The sequence below is a fragment of the Pseudophryne corroboree genome, chromosome 2 (genome assembly GCF_028390025.1).
Source record: "Pseudophryne corroboree isolate aPseCor3 chromosome 2, aPseCor3.hap2, whole genome shotgun sequence".
NCBI classification, from domain to species: domain Eukaryota; kingdom Metazoa; phylum Chordata; class Amphibia; order Anura; family Myobatrachidae; genus Pseudophryne; species Pseudophryne corroboree.
Window position 1 is genome coordinate 977,335,172 of NC_086445.1, and position 22,669 is coordinate 977,357,840.

Consider the following 22,669-nt stretch of genomic DNA (forward strand, 5'->3'; position numbering starts at 1 on the left):
TCATTCTACGGTCAAAGTCACAGATCACATTTTTTCCTCATTCTGTCTGAACAACAACTGAACCTCTTGACCATGTGTGGTTTTTTTATGCCTTGAGCTGCTGCCACAGGATTGTCCGATTAGATATTAGCATTAACAAGCAACTATAAAGGTAAACCTAGTAAAGTGACCACTGAGTACATATATGTGTTCGAAAATTTTGTCTTAGAAAGTTGTGTGTTGATTTGCCTCACAACTTCCATATGATCCAGTGGAACTACCTGTGCTACTAGGACAAAAAAAAAATCATACAATTACCATTTGAAAAGGAAAAAAAAAAAAATATGTTATCTATACCATCGGTTCCCAAACACAGTCCTCAAGGCACCCCAACAGTCCAGGTTTTAAGGATATCCATGCTTAGACACAGGTGATTTAATTTGTACCTCAGTTTTATTAAACTGTGTACGAGCAGGACTATCCCTAAAACCTAGACTTGTTGAGTGCCCTCAGGACCACGTTTGAGAAGCACTGAATTATATAAATTTCTCAGAATCATATAGAATGATCCATGTGAACTACAGTAATTTCCATGACTGGTTGCACTCAGAGATGAAATAGGTAGGAGAGAAGGACGTGCCTGAGTGCCCATTATCCACTATACGCTTCCCAACTTCCAAACATAACTTATTTATTTAACTGAAATAAGGTTTGCAATGGGAGAGCCAAGGCTCCAATGAACAACGAAATACAAATCACATATAGACAAATACTCTAATACCGTCTGCGGCATCCCGGTGTTGAGAATCCCGAAACCTAACCCTCCTAACCTGCAGCCTAAACCCAATCCTCTCCCCCTTCCCTCCTTGGACGAGTAGGTTTCATTCTGCTTGGTGTTCTATATCTTACAGGACAGATATTTACTACCCTTGGGGACATTATTACGGATAAGTTTTTATTATAAAAAATATTTTATTTCGAAAAATTATAATTTAAATTTTTGGAAGATACCATTCCATAGGGATCTGCAATTTACTGGGAAAGAAAAGGAAATCAAGATGCGCTTTCCATGACAGCATTATAAAAGGGCGGCCCCTGACCAAAGAAACCTTTTGAAGCCTGGTTCCACCTGGTGCCAGGTGAGTGTGATTCTTTAATAATGGAACAGAGACGTCCCTGTGTAATAATGTAAAGCACGTTGATGTCCGTTCATCTAAATTCCTGTTAAGGAGGATAAAAGGAACCCTTCAGTGTACATATCTCACCGTGAGGGGCAGATGTATTAAGCCTGGAGAAGTGATAAAGCAGTGATAAGTGCAAGGTGATAACGAACCAGCCAATTGGCTCCTAACTGTAAATGTACATATTGGAGCTGATTGGCTGGTGCGTTATCACCTTGCACCATACTTGCCTACCTGACCCTCTCCATGAGGGAGAAAATGCTCTGTTCCTGGACTCTCCTGGTAATGTATGATTGCCATCACCTGTGGTGAGCTAGTTAATTGATAAGAAAGGTGTTTCACCACAGGTGATGGCAATCATACATTACCGGGAAAGTCCAGGAACAGAGCATTTTCTCCCTCATGGAGAGGGTCAGGTAGGCAAGTATGCCTTGCACTTATCACTGCTTTATCACTTCTCCAGGCTTAATACATCTGCCCCGAGTTTGAGTGAGTGTGGACATTAAAGGAAATCTACTTTAATATATTCCTGATGACCTTTTACTATGATTATCTTGTTTCTTTTCCTTTTTGTACACAGCTATCCAGGGTATAGAAGAATTACATTTCTCTACCATATACAGTGCTTTGGATCACAATCCATCGTTGTTTTATAATTTCTCTTAAGATATATACACACTAGACGATGTCGCTCATAGTGTTTCCCTTAGCTTAGTGTTTCCCCTCCCGGGCCAGGCGGTAAGTGGCCGCCCGTACACACTGAGCGATATAACCGTTCATATCGCTCAGTGACATCACGCAGCGACCGGCCGTGCATGCAGCTCCTGTACGACAGTCCAGATACATGCATACATGCATGCATGCATGCATTGCCAACAGCGACGATCCTTGCCGACCTGCGGGGCAGCGCATTGATCGCCGCTGGTGGCATACGCACTTGCCGAGAAAATAAGCGACGTCGCTCGGGAAGGGGGGAAATGAGCGACGTCGCTCATTTTCTCGGCAAGTGTGTATGGGCCTTTACATTAAGATGTGGATAGTACAATACTATACCTCAGTGGGGGAAGAAACAGGACGACCGCTTGCCGAACAAATTTATACATGTCATACAGGACATTATCAAAGTGAAAATGGCTCCAATTCTAAATAACTTTCCGCTCAGGTAGAATGGTTATGCAAATAAAGGGACAGAAAAACAACAACATATCAACCAATCAGATATAATCGTTTACATTTTGTAAACACTACTAGAAATAACAGCAATAACGTGATTGGTTGTTTTGAGTAAAAGGGGGGTCATTCACAACCCCCCTGGGAATTTAATGGTACAGTCTGAGTGCATAGAAAGTGGACACATACCTCCTGACAGTACTGCAGGATCCCCTCTTTGGTCCCAATGCAGGTCTTCGTTCCGGAGGAGTCAGTCTCCCACTTCCCATTCTGAACATTCATGTGCATGTTGAGCTTGCCGCAGAACATCGCAATCTGTGGCTCGGCCAGCAGACCGGCATTCCCGTCTGCGGGGACCTAGGATGGCAAAAAATCCATAAATTAGAAAATGGAAAGAAATACTGCTATGTAATCTCACTCTGGATAATAATGTCTGTTATCACATGCTGTAAGGTCTGATTTCCAATAACTGCATTACAGATTGTTATAATATGTGTGAACTCGACACATGACGCTTCAATAAAAATTGTTTTATTGAAAAAAGAAAACGGAAAGAAAACTGGACGTTACATTTCTAACCACTTCCTGTGGCCAGATGATTAATAACCATAAAAGTAAAAAAATCCACTGATGACAAATCCATTTTTGTACCAGATATTTTTTCATGCAAACAAAATAATCCATTCACAAACATCTGGTCTTTTTGAATAATCAGATCCGTACAATCTGACATCTATTAGGATACATTGCATAAGCATTAATGAGCTGCATGAAAAAAAAAAAAATGCATAGCTTGGTGATGCCATACACAATATCCGGTGACACTAAAGATAGCATTTAAAAACAATAAAAATAATAAAAATGAACTAGACTGAGGAATAGTACAGCCAATCTTTATCAAGGTAGGAAAACCTTGTTAATGGCTAACCACTCATATCATTATACCAATACCAATTTGTTGCCAAGCAACCTACAACACTACCCACCACAATGAATAATTTCAAGTTCAAGTATATTTTCTGAACCATAGAATACACATGCACATACACAGTATACAACTCTCTGGTAAGATCAGACACTCATCACATGATCCATCTCCAACAAATGTTCCCATTTTGATAATCCATATGGCCTACCCCCTTTTCAGTTCTGTAGAAAACAGGGATATGTCCAGTCACACGTCCATAAATAGATGAACAGTGCATGACTAAATAGTATTTATACACCATCTACTTGTTCCGCATTGTCTTGTAATGTAAGTAGCTGTTTTCTTGTTTTGCTCATTTATTTATGTACTTTGTTAGGCTCTGCAGAACCCTTGTGGCGCCAAATAAATAAAGGATAATAATAATTTACCCCTTAGACCATTATTCCATGGGCTTCAGCAAGATGGAACTTTCATGGAACTTTCCACCGTAGCTGGTTTCAAATTAGGCTGGGTCATAACTTCTACATACCGTATATACTCGAGTATAAGCCGACTTTTTCAGCACTTTTTTTTGTGCTGAAAAAGCCCCCTCGGCTTATACTCGAGTCAGTGCATGGAGAGCAGTGTGACAGGGAGAGCAGTGTGAAGGAGGGACACGGAGTGCACAGCGCGCGCCTCTCCTGCATCTCCGGCGGCGGGTCTATTAAAGGAAGTACCCGTTCGTGAGCTCTGATTGGCTCACGAACCGGCACTTCCTTTAATAGACCCGCCGCGGCCGCCGGAGATAAAGGAGGGACACAGGAGAGGCGTGCGCTGTGCAATCCGTGTCCCTCCTTCAGAAGACAGCGCGGGAGCATATTTGGCACTGGGGGGGGGGGGGGGGGGGGACGACACGACATATGTGGCACTGAGGGGACTTATCTCGCAGCATGAGGGCATATCTGGCACATCTGGCACTGTGGGGCATATTTGGCAGCATGAGGGCACATCTGGCACTGTGGGGGCATATCTGGCACTGTGGGGGCATATCTGGCACTGTGGGGGCATATCTGGCACTGTGGGGGCATATCTGGCACATCCGGCACTGTGGGGCATATCTGGCAGTATGAGGGCATATCTGGCACTGTGGGGAATATCTGGCAGCATGAGGGCATATCTGGCACATCAGGCACTGTGGGGCATATCTGGCAGTATGAGGGCATATCTGGCACTGTGGGGGCATATCTGGCAGTATGAGGGCATATCTGGAACTGTGGGGCATATCTGGCAGTATGAGGGCATATTTGGCACTGTGGGGCATATCTGGCAGCATGAGGGCATATCTGGCACATCTAGCACTGTGGGGCATATCTGGCAGCATGAGGGCATATCTGGCACATCAGGCACTGTTGGGCATATCTGGCACTGTGGGGACATATCTGGCAATGAGGGCTGTGTACGGCTAGAGCTGCATTTCCCACCCTAGGCTTATACTCGAGTCAATAAGTTTTCCCAGGTTTTTGTGGTAAAATTAGGTGCCTCGGCTTATATTCGGGTCGACTTATACTCTAGTATATACGGTAATTGTATTCAAAATAAGTGCCATCACTTGGTGCATGAGAACCCTCAATAATTATGCTGCCCATCCTCTACACCACAGGTTCTCAAACTTGGTCCTCAGGACCCCACACGGTTCATGTTTTCCGGGTCACCTGTAGATTTCTAGCATGTGACAGTTGGTGATACACAGTGCCCCTGCCAAGTGACCTGGAAAACGTGAACTGTCTGGGGTCATGAGGACCGAGTTTGAGAACCACTGCTCTACACAAACATAACCGGGGTTACCACCAATCATTTAAGAAAATGTGCCACCTATGGTATTCAACCTTGGATACAGTGAAAGCCATTGCTACTTTTCCTAACGCAGATAAAGGTGGATTCAGAGGGTAAATGAGGGGGCAAATAGGTAAAATAAAATTTAATAAAGGATTGGGAAGTTGAAGAATGAATAACTTAAACAGAGAACAAACCACGTAATACTAAGGGCCGAATTCAATTTGCGCATTATTGCAGTAAAAAAAGGCGAATTTACCACAAATCACTGTAAATTAATGAAAAGGCCAATTCAATTGTCCGCGAAAATGGATACACTGTAATTTTACCACAAATTTCTATTCACCAACTGTGAGCAGGTGATAAACTTAGGTAAAAAATCAATTTTAAGTTAAAAATGTCAGGATTTGGTTCTGAACCCTTGGGACAACCCAATGAATGACGAATTAGGCACTTACAAGTTTTTAATTATTTTTAATTGGCTAATAATAACATGTCATGTTTGGGGTGAAAAAGCACAAAATTAAGGAAGTTGGGGTCCAAGGTATGGGACAAGTAGGTGCTTTGTGAGTGGGACAAGTGTTTTTAGACATACAGGTGGGAGTAATCGTTCTGTTACCCTAAAATGACCCAAATATATACTTATACTCAATTTTATGTACCCCAAATTTAATTTCAGCACTTAGAAAGATATTTTTTCCAGCAAAATATAATTTCTTTACTTTAAAAAAAAAATGCATATAAACCGCCATTTGACCCAATTTTAGTACAAGAAATACTTTTATTATAAGCAATAATATACTTTCATACTGTTATCCGATGTTAGTTTAGCTTTTTTAGGCAGATTTAACCATTTCTCACTGTCAGCAACAATTTTCACAGTAATCCAGTTTTTGTGAATTTTCAATTAAATAGGTGAATTGCGGGAGCATGCATACCAGAGAAAAACCTGTTGCGCGAAAATGTAAATTGCGGTAAATTACAGCAATTTCACTGCTAATTGAATTCAACTCTATGTATGGTATTACAGAGTTTTTAAATATCTGTAAAAGAGCAGATAAGCTATAACGCTCCGTTGCAAGCCTTAAGGGATAATTGTAGCCACTTGGAAATAATTGCTACACTTTAATATGGGCACCAAAAAAATAAATAAAAGGTTATAAATTAGTGATACGCTGTTAAACCTCATCATTAAGCTGAAAGCACCCATTAACAACCATCACTGCAGTAGTTTATTGATAAAATCATTATTTGAATTATCCGGGTGACATAAACACCATTAAAGAGAATTCATCTCACTGAGCTGTAAAGAAGGAACAAATTGTATTCAGACTAAAGACCATTTCATTAGTAATCTACATCACTGACCTATTCTAGTGCCAACCACTTGCCAATGTCAGGAGGGGCAAATAGGCCGCTCACACATCCAACACCGTGGACTTACTATTTATTTACCAGCAGTGTGTATTCATTATTTAGTACTATGTTGGGAACCACACTTTGTTTTACAGCCATCTGTTCCCATCTCATATCAGTCTCCAGCTTGCTGGAATGACGATCAATCTTCTTTATGTTGACGTTTAATCTACATAAATTCCACGACTTTATGATTTAGTCCACTTGTCATCTGTTGTTTTGACGCAATTGTAAAAAATGAATTCAGGAGAACTTCTGAAAACATCTCCATTTTCCATTTAACCATTTCTCTGACGGCTCAGCCTCCTCATGTTACGCAGCTATCCGCTGGGCATACTGTGTATTCGCCAAGGACATAGCTATATAAACACTGGGTCATTAATCATGCCCAAGACGTAAGATGGCTGGCCTCATTAAACACAAAAGTACCATGGCATGAGGAAGACTTCTAAGAGGAAAGATTTCAAACGCTGCTTCAGAAATTTGCCAGAGAGATGACCTTAATATCAGACATTAAGGAGAAATATCAGGCAGAAGAATGCTCGCTATAAGCCACAATGATTTGTATCATAGATGCACCTTTCTGCTAAATTTACCAAGCACCCATATATAACAAAGCATACCACTTTTTACTATACAGTGCCTATGAACAGATTGGGATTTAGCAAATATGAGATAATTAAAGGTTAAAGTCTCGGCATGGCAAATCTTAACTGGTGTGACTAGATTAAGTGAATCCAATCCAATAATGAAGCATATCTGTAGCACCACTATTCCCCCCCCCCCCCTCCCCCCGGCCCACTCCCCGCACAATTTGTCACAAACCCTAGTTGTCTTAGTGAAGCCACTCCTAACGCAACAAGAACCACTCTGACCTTGAGCATGGCTTTGCAGCTGAATGTAGTATGTACAGTGCAAGACTCCCCCCAAAAAACCTCAACACTCATATATGGGCAGGCTAGGTGGGACAACTCGTCCTTATCTGCTGTCAAATTGTGTTTTTATGGTGACTGAAAGGATATTCACTTTTGCACGATCAAGAGCGTCTCTCTATATAGATACCGTGCAGACATTTTACTCTCCCACTCCGTATTCAGTGAGAGAGCTGAAAGCTCTCTGTGGCTGCCGGTACTTAGGAGGAGGCCCAGACCAAAAACCACTCACTGAACCAATCTTGTCCAAAAGGCGCCATATCAGTTATCTAGCAGCAAAGCCCAACCAGATTGAGAGGGAGCTGCTCAATTAGTAATTTTAATCCACAGAAACCAAATAAGATGCATGTAAATGGAGGTTTCTTCCAAAGCAGTAAAAAACCAGGTGTATTAATCTTCACGCCAACTCATTAAACATTTCTGCTAAAAGTAAATAAATTAAGCTTGCCACTGTTGTGATAATAATGTCTCTGGCATTAACCCAATATCTACACTTCATTTGATTTGATCTGGCAAAAACACAAAGCTGATTGGCATATCATCATATAAGCAAGGGTCATCCGTGCACCAAAATGATCAAATGCTCAGGTTGGGCGGCTCTACCGCCTTACAAACTGTGCAACCCGGCTACAGATGTGCTGGTTTTGGAGTTGGATTGAAAGAACACATTTCGAATGTGCTTGCCACTTTTCATTACAACAACATAAAAAAAAGCCAGTTCCCTAATAAATGGTGAATACCTCTAAGGGGCCACTGACTTATCGAGGAGGTAAAGGTTTTGACTTTGGTGTGCTGGGATTGCAGTTACCACGCAGCTAAAGGTGGGTACACACTAACAGATATATCTGCAGATCAATTGATCTGCAGATATATCTATGGACGGATCGAGCAGTGTGTTCAGCATACACACTGCTCGATCCGTCGGGGACTGACGTCATGAACTGGGCGGGCGTGTACACACGCCCGCCCAGTTCAGCTGTCAATCACTGCCGGCCGCCGCAGCATGTGTACGGGCGGTCGGCCGACCGCCCCGTACACACACAGCGACGCGCCAATATATCAGTAGATATATTGGCCGTCGGCTGTGCTGCGCAGCCGACGCGATACGTCTGTGAACGACGGAGTTCACAGACGTATCGGCCGTACACACTGGCCGACGGTCCCGCGATATATCGGCCGTTCAGGAGAACGGCTGATATATCGACCAGTGTGTACGGGCCTTTAGAGTTGGCAACAGATCACTGTTTCTAAGATCTTTCACAGACCAAAATACATACCCTAGGCATAATATAATGAATCATAAACCATATCTTATCTCTAAACATAAATAGATCTGGAATCTTGCACAGGTTCATTAATCATGACCAGGAATCCTGGCATACAGAGACTCTGATAAAAACGGAATAATCTAAATATATGTAGAGCTGGGAGAGATGGGACTTCATCATCAATATTTGACACTTACGAATAATACAGAGATTTCTGTGGCCAATTTAGTGATTTTAGTGCTTGGACCAGAACATCTCCTCATCCAGGTCATCTGTCAGGGACTGATTTGATGTCTCTCTAGACTGGCAAAACTTGGCTGTCCATGTCACTTTGGCTACTAATTGGACTTTAGAGGGTCTTGCCCATCTTCCCATAGGATGTGAACTGAATGGACAGCCCTCACTCCCAACTGGATCTTAGTATACTACATAGCACTTGGTGTATGTTCTGATAATAGGGCAGAATTATAGCCGAGATAGGAAGACCAGAAATATCTTCTCAGTCCTACTCACACATTAGAGAAGCTAAGGGCTCTCCACTGCCACAAATATTACACCTCATTATGGGGTAGTTTCAGGACATCACAATGCCACGTTATTCCGTCTGTGCTAGGGTGCATGATCAGTGGCATATTCATTACCTAGTACCTTAGCAAAACCATAACTTGCCCAATAAAATATCCTCAGGAAGCTTTTCTGCAGTCCCTTCAACAGCCATCCGACTGATTTAAGTCAACCCTAGCACCTATAAATTGCTGTGCTCAACACCTCACCAGCGGATAACACACAACACTGGCAACTGCAACAAAAGGGACATCATAAATAGGAAGAGTGGCACTGCAGCAGACATTCCCAATACATCACAGACCAGCTAAATCTTGCAGAACTGTGCCTTCCTGCCGCAGACAATAAATACGTAATGACTCAATGCATCATATCTACATCAGAAAGATTATTTGTAGAGCCATGTATAGGGGGGGGAAATCACGCTAGCAGAATAATTCACCTAAAAACTAAAAGTAGAAAACTAAAAGACAACCAGAAAAAATACCCATACATTTTTTTTTAGCAATTTTAGATTTAAACTTACTTTTCTGAAATATCCAATTTTTTTATGCTATTGCAGCTCCAATTTTAATATCAACTTTCTAAGAGTATGGATACAGTATTTCAGTAATTATCTGTTCAAACAGATTTAAGTTTGTAAGTTGGCGGTGGAGGGCTCTTGAGAAGTACTCATCTGTTCAGTCACTTTTTCAGGCTGAGAAACAAGCGCGAGCCGATGAAGGGGATGTACTGTGCAGATAAAGCACATGGAAGACTGACTACAGATCAGAGTATGTGGCTTTCTAAAATGCAATAATAATGTAGGCCTGTAGATTTGACCTTACAAAATAAAAAACTTTTAATAAAACCTAAATATTTACCACCTCTTTAACAACGTTGAGGCCAATTGAGGCATTCATGATGAAGCTTAGTTAAACACAAACATCTTAGACCTAAAAATGTTTACATTAGGCACTCTAATGTAAAGACCACCTGTTCACACTCAAGCACATAAAACTGTTGCAAGGATGTTAGAATGGCACAGGGTCAGCATCAGGGCAAATACAAGTGCTGGAGAAGGATTTGGTATAAGAGATATACCCCAATAGGTCGACACACGGTCAACTCAAGTTTGGCGGTGGGGGGGTTGGCCGTATATTGTATATTTCACGTTCTGTGACAACCATCAGTAGAAACGTAGACGCTCACCACCTTTCTGGCAAGGTGGTTCGCTACACTCCTCACGGGTTACTATTCCCATACCTAGTCCATGTAGATAATAAATCAAGCAAATGTTGGGAAAACATGTGAAAACACCAAAATACATGTGAGAACACCAAAAAACACATGTCGACCATTTGTGTGTCGACCACTTTCATGTCCACCTTTTGAACCAGTCAACCTTTTGTACCTGTTGACCATGGAGCGTACTTATTGATGGTCTATCTAGACAGTATAGATCTATCATCCAGAACCTTGTGAAGAAGCCATGGTAAAAAAAAAATTTGCACGCCCATAATACTGGGCGCCCAATTGAGCCATTCAATTTTTTTGGCCGATGGGCACGAGCATAAATCCATCGGGTATAAACACGTAAAGACGCTAAGCCCATCTAAACTAATCGCCACGCTGACGAAACTGCAGTTTGGGTGCCAAAAAAGCATGACTTTCTGCACATTTCAGCTCGCCACCTCAGGAGGGTTTGAGCAGAAATAATGTCCGCCGCGTCACTCAAGCCTGATTTGAAAACAACTGAATAGCTCTGTTAGGCGACCATTACTTACAGGTGCCCAAAAGACAACTGAATCCCCTCACAGTGTTTATTTATTAAAGTACGCAGTAGCGTGACAGAGGTTGCAGGTTGCCTGTCGCCATTAGGCTCCGCTCCCTCATCATCATTGCGGGTGATAAGCAAGATTACATGATTCTGCAAAGATGGACATCCATTGCATATATGCATACGCTGTGCCAATGCAGAAGCGTTAGCCGATAAACGGCTTGTAGTACTCCTGCAATGGGATCGGGCGTTTGCATCCCATCTGCTATATATGCGACACCCATAGAGGAGCAGCTTACCTCCCTGCTACCACCGCCTCAAACAGGTCACAGCTTGGCACATAGCGCCTGGCTGATCAGGACAATTTAACCCGATCAGCCAGGGATCGAGTGCACCTGTACACACCTTAATAAACACTAGGAAGTGAGAAGAATGCGGCAGAGTGACCTACTCTTCTGAGAATTGTAGGGATGCCCATCAAAAACGGTCAACTGCTGATGTTACCATTGACGGTACCATCGTGTTTTACAGGAAACCATTAGATGACCATCTCCATCAAAGCGACAGCAAAGGCTGGGTGGCTGTACACATGGGAAAGGGGTGGGGCTATGCAAGCCTCTTCGGGGGCAGAGCCAAAGTGCCAGCAGCGGCTGGAAGGCAGAATACATGGATGAAGAGCCAAACTGGAAAGGGAGAGGAGTTATGCGGAACATTGATGGGCGCTGTGGATGGGAAAAATTCAATAAAAACATTGAAGGTATACTGGGTGACAAAGGCAGATAACCATCGGATTGCCATCATCAGTGGCTAACCATCGATGGTCATCCCTAATGTGGGGATCCCCAAAGACTCGGGTGTTAAATGATTGTTCAAAGGCTCCTCTTACGGCAGTGCCTCACCAGGTATATATTATACTCATCCGAAATCTATTACACAGCCAACAGGTTCTCATTACCATCAGGCTAAGGTAAAGCATTATTCTTAAAGGTAATTAAGGATGCAATACTGAATGCTACCTCAGCTGAAAGGAGATTATATTATCCTTCTCCTGAGTAAATTTAAATAGTGCCATAGAAAGCATTCAAATCTTCACTGAACTGTGTCTTGTAAAAAGCTTCTGCTGCGGTGTCTATCTGATGACTAACTTATTTCCAGGGTGAGAGAGCCAGAGAGAGGAGCTACAGAACAAGTGTCTGATAGCCTCATGAAATTTAAATCTTAACCTCTTCATACAGTATCTGGAGGGTATTTACACCTTCATGGCCAGACATACATGGAATACACGAGAAAGCAATACAGAAAAAAGAAGGGCAGGTGGGGGGAAGAAACAAACACATCGCCATTAATGAAGGTGGCTGCATAATTTATCAGATGACCGGTGGGTGCGCCAGGTGCTGTTTTCCTCATAGTACTCAGGGGTATGCAGTACCGGCATCTGAACACATCTCCAGAGTGCGGGCGCTACTATAAATCTTGGACCAGTCTGTAACGTTGGGTGAGCACTAGCACCATCGATCATAAGCATAAGAAAAAAGCACTGCGTAAATCTTCAGAAAAATTAATACCTCTAAAATCTTGTTATATAAGTTTAGGGTAATTTCTAAAGAGATATTGAACTATTGCCATGTCCAATGCCATTCTAATCCTCCTAGAAATCACCCTGCTAACTGATTAACAGTGTATATATGAATATAGAACTGGCATGTGGGAAGATCTAGAGTCCAAAAACAACATTTGTACAAAACCGTTGTTACAACCACCATAACTGTTCCATCACCAGAAGTGAAGAGGCCGCGTGAGGTTAAGGATTACATTACATTTCTCTAACACTGTCCTCAAAGAGCACTGACAGTCCAGGTTTCCCAGGTCATCCGGCCGGTGCACTGTGTATCACCAACTGCTCCTTGAGGACCGTTGGGTCTATGTACTAAGCCTTAGAAAAAGATTTAGTACCAGCCAATCAGCTCCTGCCATTGGAGGCGTGTGGACTAAGCTGCAGTCTCTGGGGAGCAGGATGCTTAGACTTTTTTCTGTATTGACCATTACCCAAATGTGTCACAGGAACTCCAATATTCATACAGTATATGCTTTCTATATAAAAGAATACCGGACTAGATGGGCCAAGTGGGTCTTTACTGCCGTCAAATTCTAGGTTTCATATTCTACATAGCTGTGTACAATCTGTCAGATACAGATGTATAACTCCCAACAGTAACTAACAATTTAGGTGGGACACTCAGATTTGCTGCCATCTTGCATGTGGGCATGTCTGTTCCCTGGTCGGAGAGCTGTGTGATCTCTCTCAATTGCAGCTGGTATGAGCAACACTGAGGGGAGGCGAGGTTGGCAAGGTGCAATCTAGTGCTTCATAAGATCTAGGCACACCCAGCGGTGTGGCCCTGTCACAACAGTGATGCATTTACTATACACTACCTGTTATCTGAAATGTGGGGAGGTCTGGGGTTGGGAGATTTTAATGAACAATGCTAAAAAACTGAAAATATGGCTGCAAAAGGCAGATCTCCGTGCCATTTGGAAATCCTCTGTGTTTGAGAACCTTCATGGACTCACAAAACAACAACTAAGCATCCTAGGTTCAATCCTTCAGCAGTGTGGAGCTACAAGTCCCAGCATGCAAAAATCAAACCTCCGAGGAAGCCTCTGAACCCCCGTGGAGGCGGAGAAACGCGCAAGAACCCCTGCATTGGATATTTGCAGAAGCCGGCGGCATACCATCCACACTGAGGAAAATAATCTAAAAAGACATCTCACCAGGTGACTGAATTGGATCCATAAGGAGACGGGATATATCAGGACCCTTCAGGTGGAAGTGAGAGGGAATATGTCCAACAGTTTTTTTAAATAAATATCTAAAGTCCTGGCCAGGAGCAAGGACTGATGTGGAACTTTGGTGCCCACTAGTGCACAAGATACTGTACACTGTGCATAGAAGTTTACAGAACACCATAGCACGATTATTTGTCCCAGTGGGCAAAATTGGAACAGCCTTATTGTGTGTGCAAATTGCATTTAAGATAAAAAAAATAAAAAAAATAGGGAAGTTAAAACACCCCAATACAGGGTGCTCCTTTTGCTTAGTAAGCTATTAAAATGTTCTCGAAGACAAACTGGTTCCCCCAGGACAGAATAATGAAATAACTTACTCTAACGTGTAATGAAAGACACAGAGAATATGACATTTTGTTCTGTCTCGGATCGCTGACCAGAGAGGGTATCGACTTCCAAGGGCTATTTGAAATTCTGATCACCGCGGAGACGGGGATCTAGTATATCTGTGAAAGTACTTCAATGTATCATTCACATCTCAGAGATTAATCGCTTCCCTTCAGAAAAGTACGTGGAAGTCCAGCCAAAACCTCCTGCTGCATTCTAATAGCCAGGGACTGCAAAGTGAGTGTTCATGTATCAGTGCTTCCCCACCACTTGCTATAAATAATACAAATATATACAGGGGAATGAGGAACCATATTCTACCAGCACATATTGCACTGACATACTAATTAATGGATTGCAGGAGATCAAAATATAAACAGAAATACAAACGACATATGTAATTTCATATCAAATATATACCAAGAAAATGTGTGCACTTAGATTATTACTCTGAAACAGGTACTGCAAAATCATTAAAGTATTAGGTAGATTTATCACACCTTCGAAAGTGGCGAAAGATAAAGTACCAACCAATCAGCTTCTGTCATTTTACAGGCTTTGCTAGATAAATAACAAAAGCTGATTGGTTGGTACTTTAGCTCTTTCAAAAATTATCTCTAGAATAGATTTACAATGGCATGTGGTATTGAACGGTCATTTTGGGGGAAAATTAATTTGTTTTGACGATGGGCGGCCATTACTCATCGCACATATCAGGCTAAACCCATGCAAAGTTTTGAGCCCAAAAAGCCAGACTGTGGGCAGATTTCTGCTCTGCACCCCAGGAGGGTTTGAGTGCAAATAATGGGCACCCATTGGCACAGCTATGCAGCCACTGGGTGAAGGGTGGGTGCAGCCAGGCTGCCCAATCACAGTGACAAGCAGCATTCAACACACACAGGAAAAAGAGACATAGGTGCAGAGGGGCCTCTGAGACAGGCAAGCTGCTGGAAGATTATCTTACAGCAGCCACCCAGTGGGCGTTTGTGAATGGTCGCATCTGATGCAACCACGCCAGGCAAGTTGTTAAGAACAAGTCATAGCCCTTTGGCACTCGTTACAAATCCATCTAGTATTTAGAAAATAGCAGTAAGCTAGAGATGGCAAAAACAGGACGGTCCATATTGCCAACATTCCAGGCTTTATTCCCTGCTGGCTGGAAGCCCAATGAGCATGAGCAGACAGCCATTGTACATACGCATTAGTCAGCAGTCCATCGCCAGCAGTGTTAGGCTGCCGGCTACGCCGCAGAGGACACCACCGAGGAGCCGGACATCCCAGGACCTCGCTAGACAGACAAGTTTTGCTAAATTCCAGCAGCACATTCAGCAGGGGCGTTGCGTTAAGAAATGAAATACGCCGCAACAAGTACCGGTGTTAGATGGAGCCCTTGGTGTGAAGGCCAATCTCCATGTGTTTGGACAGCTCTGGTTACGCGTTTGGAAAGTTGGACTATATGTGCATTATGAGTTCCCTAGGGGGAAAAAACAAAACTAACACATTGTGCTGCCTTGAAGGAACCCAGCTTACTCTAAATCGGTGTAATACATTCTGGGGAAAGATCTTGGCAATCAGCAATGCGCCTCTACCCAACGCTACTGTAGCAATCGTAATAAGGGCTTTTAAGGAGATTAATTTCTCATAGTTTCTCATAAAAGCTTCCATTAATGCAAAATTAGGCCGGACAATTTAGACCTGATTACATTTTACAATCTAAAGAGAACAAAATAAGGTTTTGCTTTTTTTCTTGATGATGTATAATAATATTTTAAAGCGAAAGCCCCTTCCAGACCCCAAAACAGCAACTTACAATAACAGCTAGCGCTCGTTACACAGAAACATAGAATATTACGGCAGTAAGAACCACTTGATCCATCTAGTGTGCACCATAGAAAGATACAGTAGGTGTAGACAGCGATAGACACAGAAAGACGGAAACACAGAACCCACATGTGATGCATGTATTACTGCCCAGCGTCACCTCCCATACGTCCTCAACGCAAATACCACGTGCCCATCCGCACACACATCTAGCACCACCTCCCAACCACACTGGGCGCAGCTCCCAGTATTCACCACCACTGTGCCCGCATGCATTACTGCTCAGCACCGCCTCCAACACATCAGGTGGTAGTGAACTCCTTTCTTTTTGATTTTTGTGGTTGAGAATGACCAAATCCTACAAAGCAAGAAAGCCCAGGGCGTTCTCTTTAAAAGCATAATATCCTAAGTGAAATATGAAAACAGAGATTTACTTACCTGGGATGTGGCATTGCATTCAAGCAACCTATAGTGCCTGGTGCAGCTGCTTGCTCCGTACTGTGTGCTGCGGGTGGTCAACGCATTGCCAGCATGAAGGGAGTCAGAGGTCTATCTACTATGCCTTGGATGGAGATAAAGTGGACGGAGATAAAGTACCAGCCAATCGGCTCCTGTCATTTTTCAAACCCAGCCTGTAATATAGCAGTTCGGAGCTGATTGGTTGGTACTTTAACTCCGTCCACTTTGGGGTCTATTTACTAAGCCTTGGATGGAGATAAAGAGGATGGAAATAAAGTACCAGCCAATCGGCTCCTAACGGTCACTGGCAGTTAGGAGCTGGTTGGCTGGTCATTTATCTCCACCCATAGTATATCCATCCAAGGCTTAGTAAATTGACCCCTTTATCTCCATCCAAGGCTTAGTAATACGGCAGGCAGGATGCCGGCACCGGTATTGTGATCCTAATCGTGATTCCGGCGCCGGCATTCTGATCAGTGTCGGGATTCCCGCGTCAGTCTTTTGGCAGCTGGGATCCTGACTGGATCACGTGCTTGCACTCTACACTCTAGCACTGCGGAGGTCAATAATAAAGTGTGTGTTGGGGAGAGAGTTGGCTAACGCAGTGTCTACATATACAGTAGATGACCCCTATAAACTGTACAGAAATACCTGAATCCGTAGAATGTTCTCAGCCATCACCATTAACCAACATTATTTCTCTAGGGTGAGTGGTTTTCCTAAGAAAGGTAGGTACTGTAGGGGACAGTCCAGCTTGGAAGTCTCCTGGGAGCGGTGTATAAATGCAGTAACACTACCACGAGAATATTCAGGAAGACTAGAACTTTAGGCTGCACCTGCAGCAGAGGAGCTGTTATTACACTGCAAGTCAGTATAACAGTAGGTATTCATTTAATATTGTAATAATAGTAATTATGTCTTCACCTTGTCCAAGCTGCTTCGTATGTCTACCTAACTGGTATCAAAAGATGCTCTGACTCAACAGATGGGAGTAGAACTACAAGTGCCAGCTACCAACTCTCTTATCTAGCGCAGTTTTTGAAATGACCTTTACGGGTTACTATGGACAACTGCTCCACTTTGTCTCTATCCAAGGCTTGATACATCAATAGTAAGACAGTAGAAACCTTACGTGTATATATGTACACTTGAAGGTTGCGATTCCTTTAGTCTGGACTGGCGCCCCTCCTCTACCTGCCTCTAATTGTTCTTAAGCAGGAACTAGCATTTGACTGTACACTGAATAAGACATAATAAAAAGTAAGTCCACTTTATATTTATATAGTGTCAGTTTAGGGGTGAACGTTGGGGCTTGGGGCCCATGATCTACTGTGACTGAGCCACTAATCACTTAGATTAACATTTTATATCACTTTCTTTTTACGTTTTTTATCCATGTATTTTTTCACACATTTTCCACTCTTGTAACACTTCCGACACTGAGCGAAATCCGGATGCTAGGTAAACATGACTAAGATCAACAGACATTACATTGACCACTAATGGTCGACAGGCAATAGGTTGACATGGTCAAAGGGTCAACATGTCAATGGTCAACACATGAAAAGGTCGACATGAGTTTTTAACAATACATACTTTACTATATACATGAACCAAAATTGGGAATAGGGATGGGAATTTGGCTGGGCTGGTTTGGGGGTGCCCTGTGCCCTAGACGTGAACCCCTAGAATGTTAGGAACTTGCATGATGAGGTGACCTGGAAGATGGCAGGAAGGCCCATAACTTTGGCCAAATTTATGCTAACAACCTCTTATATGATACTTCATTGTAATACATATTTCAATTTTGAGTAGTAAATGTTTACATAGTGCACCTGCATCCTATTTTTGTGTGTAGTACTACAAATTTCAGCAAGGTAGCACCTCTCATTACAAGCAGCTATTGTGTGCAGTCCAGAGCCCCTCCCTCTACATCTCCTCCATAGTAAGATATACGACGTACAGTAGTAGAAACCGGATTGTGCGGCTGTATGGCACACCATCATACATCTAGCTTCTCATAATTAAAAAAGCTTCATCCTGAAATCAATAGCAGTATTTCTAGGGTGTGGTTCATCAGGTTGACAGCAAAAAGGTAGACTTGCACAAGGTTGACATGAGAAAAATGTAAACAAAAGCAAAACGTCGACATAAAAATGGTCGGCACTTGAAAAGGTCTACATAAGTTTCTTCGGTTTTTAGCAGGGTTGGCTGTTTTTTTTTTTTTTTTTTAAACACACTGGTTTTTTTAATTACCGTATTTTTCGGACCATTAGACGCACCGGACCATAAGACGCACCTAGTTTTTAGAGTAGGAAAACTGGAAAAAAATATATTCTGACTTCTAAGAGATATTTCTGTGATTTCTCAGACTCAATACAGTGCAGCCTTCTGTCAGAGCCAGAACACACAGACACACACACATCAGAGACAGCATACACACACACACACTGACAGTACCAGTGGTTCCCTGCGTCTCCTGAGAAGGGAGGAGGTAGGGAGGAGGTGGGGGCGAGTGGGGGAGTCACCTGACACCGGCTCTGCTGCTGAGATGTGGCCGCTCTGCTTATGACGGCACAGAAGCAGCAGCAGCATCAAGGACCCGACGCTACCCGCCGGCCGCCGCTACCCGACAGGAGGGAGGAGGTATGAGGGAGCGGGGGAGTTACATGACGCTCTGCTGATGACGGCACAGCAGTAGCATCCAGGACCCGCCGCTACCCGCCAGCCTCTGCTACCCGCCGGCCGCCGCCACTACCCGCTACCCGCAAACGGCTTATTCGCTCCATAAGACGCACATACTTTTTCCCCCACATTTTTGGGGAGAAAAAGTGCGTCTTATGGTCCGAAAAATACGGTATGTTGTGACTACAGGCACGGCACGATGACTTCTTAAAAAAAGTCTATTATACTAAAAAATAGAGGCTTTATTCAAAATGTTTAATGACACTGGCATGCCCAGTGCTAATGCTCGTGTGTGTGTGTGTGTGTGTGTGTGTGTGTGTGTGTGTGTGGTGCTTTTGCATTTTCCATTTTGTATTACTATTCAGATTTATGTAATTATAAAGTTATCAGTAGGAATAATGATTAACATCACCTTATTATTATTTTAAATTTCATCTATCTCCGAGTGTACTTTCTATGTATTAATGTTTAGTCTATCTACGTATATTCAGATGGAACAGGAATAATATGCTGTTAAAAAAAAAAGAAAAAAAAGATGTAAAATAAATCAAATCGAAGCCTAAAAACATTATTAATGTTAGAAAGCATTAAGACACGGTTGATCAAGGTTTCTTATACATGATTCATTAATCCCAAAAAAACAAAAACGTATTTAAACCAAAAAGAAGCTTCTTATTTTTAACTTTTTTTCCCAACCCTGGTTTTAAGGGGGTCAATTTTTAACGTTTAGCACATAGACTCCCAATTAGTGTACCACTCTGCTCGGCCATGCTTCGGGCAAGGTGCCGCGCTGCGCTCGGCACAGGTTACCGTTCCCAGTCGTAGCCCACGTGGATGGTAAAGTATGAAAAAGTCATAAAATGGGAAAAATCATGCAAAACTCATGTCGACCATATGCTGTGTCGACATAAAGACCGAATACCATATTTCTATATTTATAGTGGAAGCTACATCTCAGAATGAATAACGGATCTGATTTCAGCGTGAAAGATTACTTTAATGAAAACGGAGCAATTGAAGTGAATGGGAGAGAAGAAGAATTATGAAATTTAATCAAAGCTAAAAGGTTAAATGATAGAACGTCAGAGGTGGCAGAATCAGAGTTCCAGGTTAAATATCTAATAGCGATATAAGTGGCAGTAATTCCAGCCTGTGCCAAGTCACCATATCCAGCGCACAATGGGGGAAATTCAGAGTTGATCGCAGCAGCAAATTTGTTAGCAGATGGGCAAAACCATGTGCACTGCAGGGGGGGCAGATATAACATGTGCAGAGAGAGTTAGATTTGGGTGGGGTGTGTTCAAAATGAAATCTAAATTGCAGTGTAAAAATAAAGCAGCCAGTATTTACCCTGCACAGAAACAAAATAACCCACCCAAATCTAACTCTCTCTGCAAATGTTATATCTGCCCCACCTGCAGTGCACATGGTTTTGCCCAAATGCTAACAAATTTGCTGCTGCGATCAACTCTGAATCACCCCCAATAAGGGCTGCTTCTGCAATCAGGGCATACACAAATATACTACTCGCGGGCATTAGAGAGACACAAACACGTATGCAGTATCTGTTTGGCTAGGTTTTATTTTATACAGCAAGTCATCTATAATCAATGCTTTTATTTAAAAAAACGTGTCGGTCAAAAGGAAGCATTTATCTATATCTATCTGATTAAAAACGTGGCCACCGGGAACCTGTTCCACTGGAATTTAGGGCTGATCGTTCTCTTAGGCTGGCCAAAAAGCAAAACAGCAGCGCTTCCTCATTATTAAATGATGATACGGGAAGAAATAATGCACAATTATCTAACTCCATCTGCCTGACACAGCGGCAGACCCAAGCTGCAGCATTCAGGAGCCAGTCACTAACCACCACCTCACCCGCAGGATCCAACACGTAATGCTGCCTACAAATTAATTCAGTGATTTTGCTCATCAAGACTAAATTACACACAGACTAATTTATTTACATGTTTAGAATTGTACGATTAGTGTTGGAGCACCGTAGATTCACATTCTGCCAATGTTGTACTGACATCATCTTCTAATAATAATACTACTACACGTGATGCTAATATATGCAAATATCTTCCTCAATGGGGAATTCTGATAGGACGGTTTATAGTCTGTGAGTTATGAGGTTGTCACTTTAGAGTGCAGGAAGAAAACACGAGTATTACACAGGGTAACACTCATTACCGTAAACCAGCGCAGATATTAGAAGTCATCTCTGTGTTTGGTGTCCTGTATGAAAACACTAACTTTTAACATTTTCAGAAATTATTTTATGGGGGTACATTAACTAACCTGACTCGCTCCTGTCATAACATTAATAATGATCAATTTCATAATACATTTTTAGGGGCATATGTTATAGGGTCAGAGTTCACTGGAGGTGCGGGTTTCCGGCCGATCTCAGATGGTTTTATTTAAAGTGGCAATCATTTACAAGGCAAAACCATACCTTATAAATGACTGCTGCTTTAAAAAAAAGCTTTCGGGATCGTCCGGCATCCCGCATCTCTGGCAAACTTGGACCCTATTACATATGCCCCTTCATTTCTTAATCTAGACACACACGAAAATTCTATCAGCAGTTTGGTTATTAACCAAAGAGGCTGTACAAAAGGGCATGCGTTCTGGGATGCTAGCGGTTGTGTGACCGACGCCAGAATCCCGACATCACGCAGGAGACCAGCACCAGAACACCAACAGTCGACATCCTGAAGGTATCGGGGTATGGGTTAGGGTTCGGGAGGAGGGTTAGGCACTAGGGAGGGGTGGTTAGCCATAGCCACCAACCCCAGAGGGTTAGCCGTAGCCACCAACCCCTGAGGGTTAGCCGTAGCCGCCACCCCGAGGGTTAGCCGTAGCCGCCACCCCCTGAGGGTTAGCCGTAGCCGCCACCCCCTGAGGGTTAGCCGTAGCCGCCACCCCCTGAGGGTTAGCCATAGCGGCCATCCCCTGAGGGTTAGGGTAGAGGAGTGGGGAGAGTAAAAATGCTTACCCCATCCTGTGTCGGAATTCTTCGGTGGCAGGATGACGCTGTCGGTCATGTGACCGCCGGCATCCCAGCCGTTATTACATATCGAACCCCACTGAGCACCTTAAATAAGACTATTCTGAACACTGGAAAACCAAACTGAAAATTAGTGCAGCCAATGACCAATCTCCATGTGCTCATCGGCTGATCTGGGAGAGATGGACACAGCCTTTGTTTGTAAGCACAGCTTACATTTACTATTAATGTGTTCCATGCACATTTTTAGATTTCGAAAGCCATCCCTGAGATCCAGTAATGACACCATAGTATTCCATGTGCACCAACGGATATCACCTAGAATTAGATAAGGAACTTTCTAGATGTTCAACTTTTTAAATTGCACAAATTTAGAACTTACAGTAAAATGTTGATCTAAATCACTACCACCTAGGAAAAGCATGGGTTTTAGACCCTCCCCCTACGCCACAGTACTGGAGTGTTTATCTTCTATGGAGAAGCAAAAGGCTCAAGCCCTTCATTG

At 42.9% G+C, this 22,669-nt stretch overlaps 1 protein-coding gene across 4 annotated transcripts in view; it reads right to left on the reverse strand.

Moving 5' to 3' along the window:
• Window positions 1-22,669, reverse strand: part of APP (amyloid beta precursor protein) — a 405,252-nt gene that overhangs the window by 280,307 nt on the left and 102,276 nt on the right. For all 4 annotated transcript variants that reach the window (XM_063956380.1, XM_063956379.1, XM_063956382.1 and 1 more), the window contains exon 2: window positions 2,520-2,687. In XM_063956380.1, the coding sequence (XP_063812450.1) occupies window positions 2,520-2,687 (168 nt within the window). The remainder of the gene's footprint in view (window positions 1-2,519; window positions 2,688-22,669) is intronic.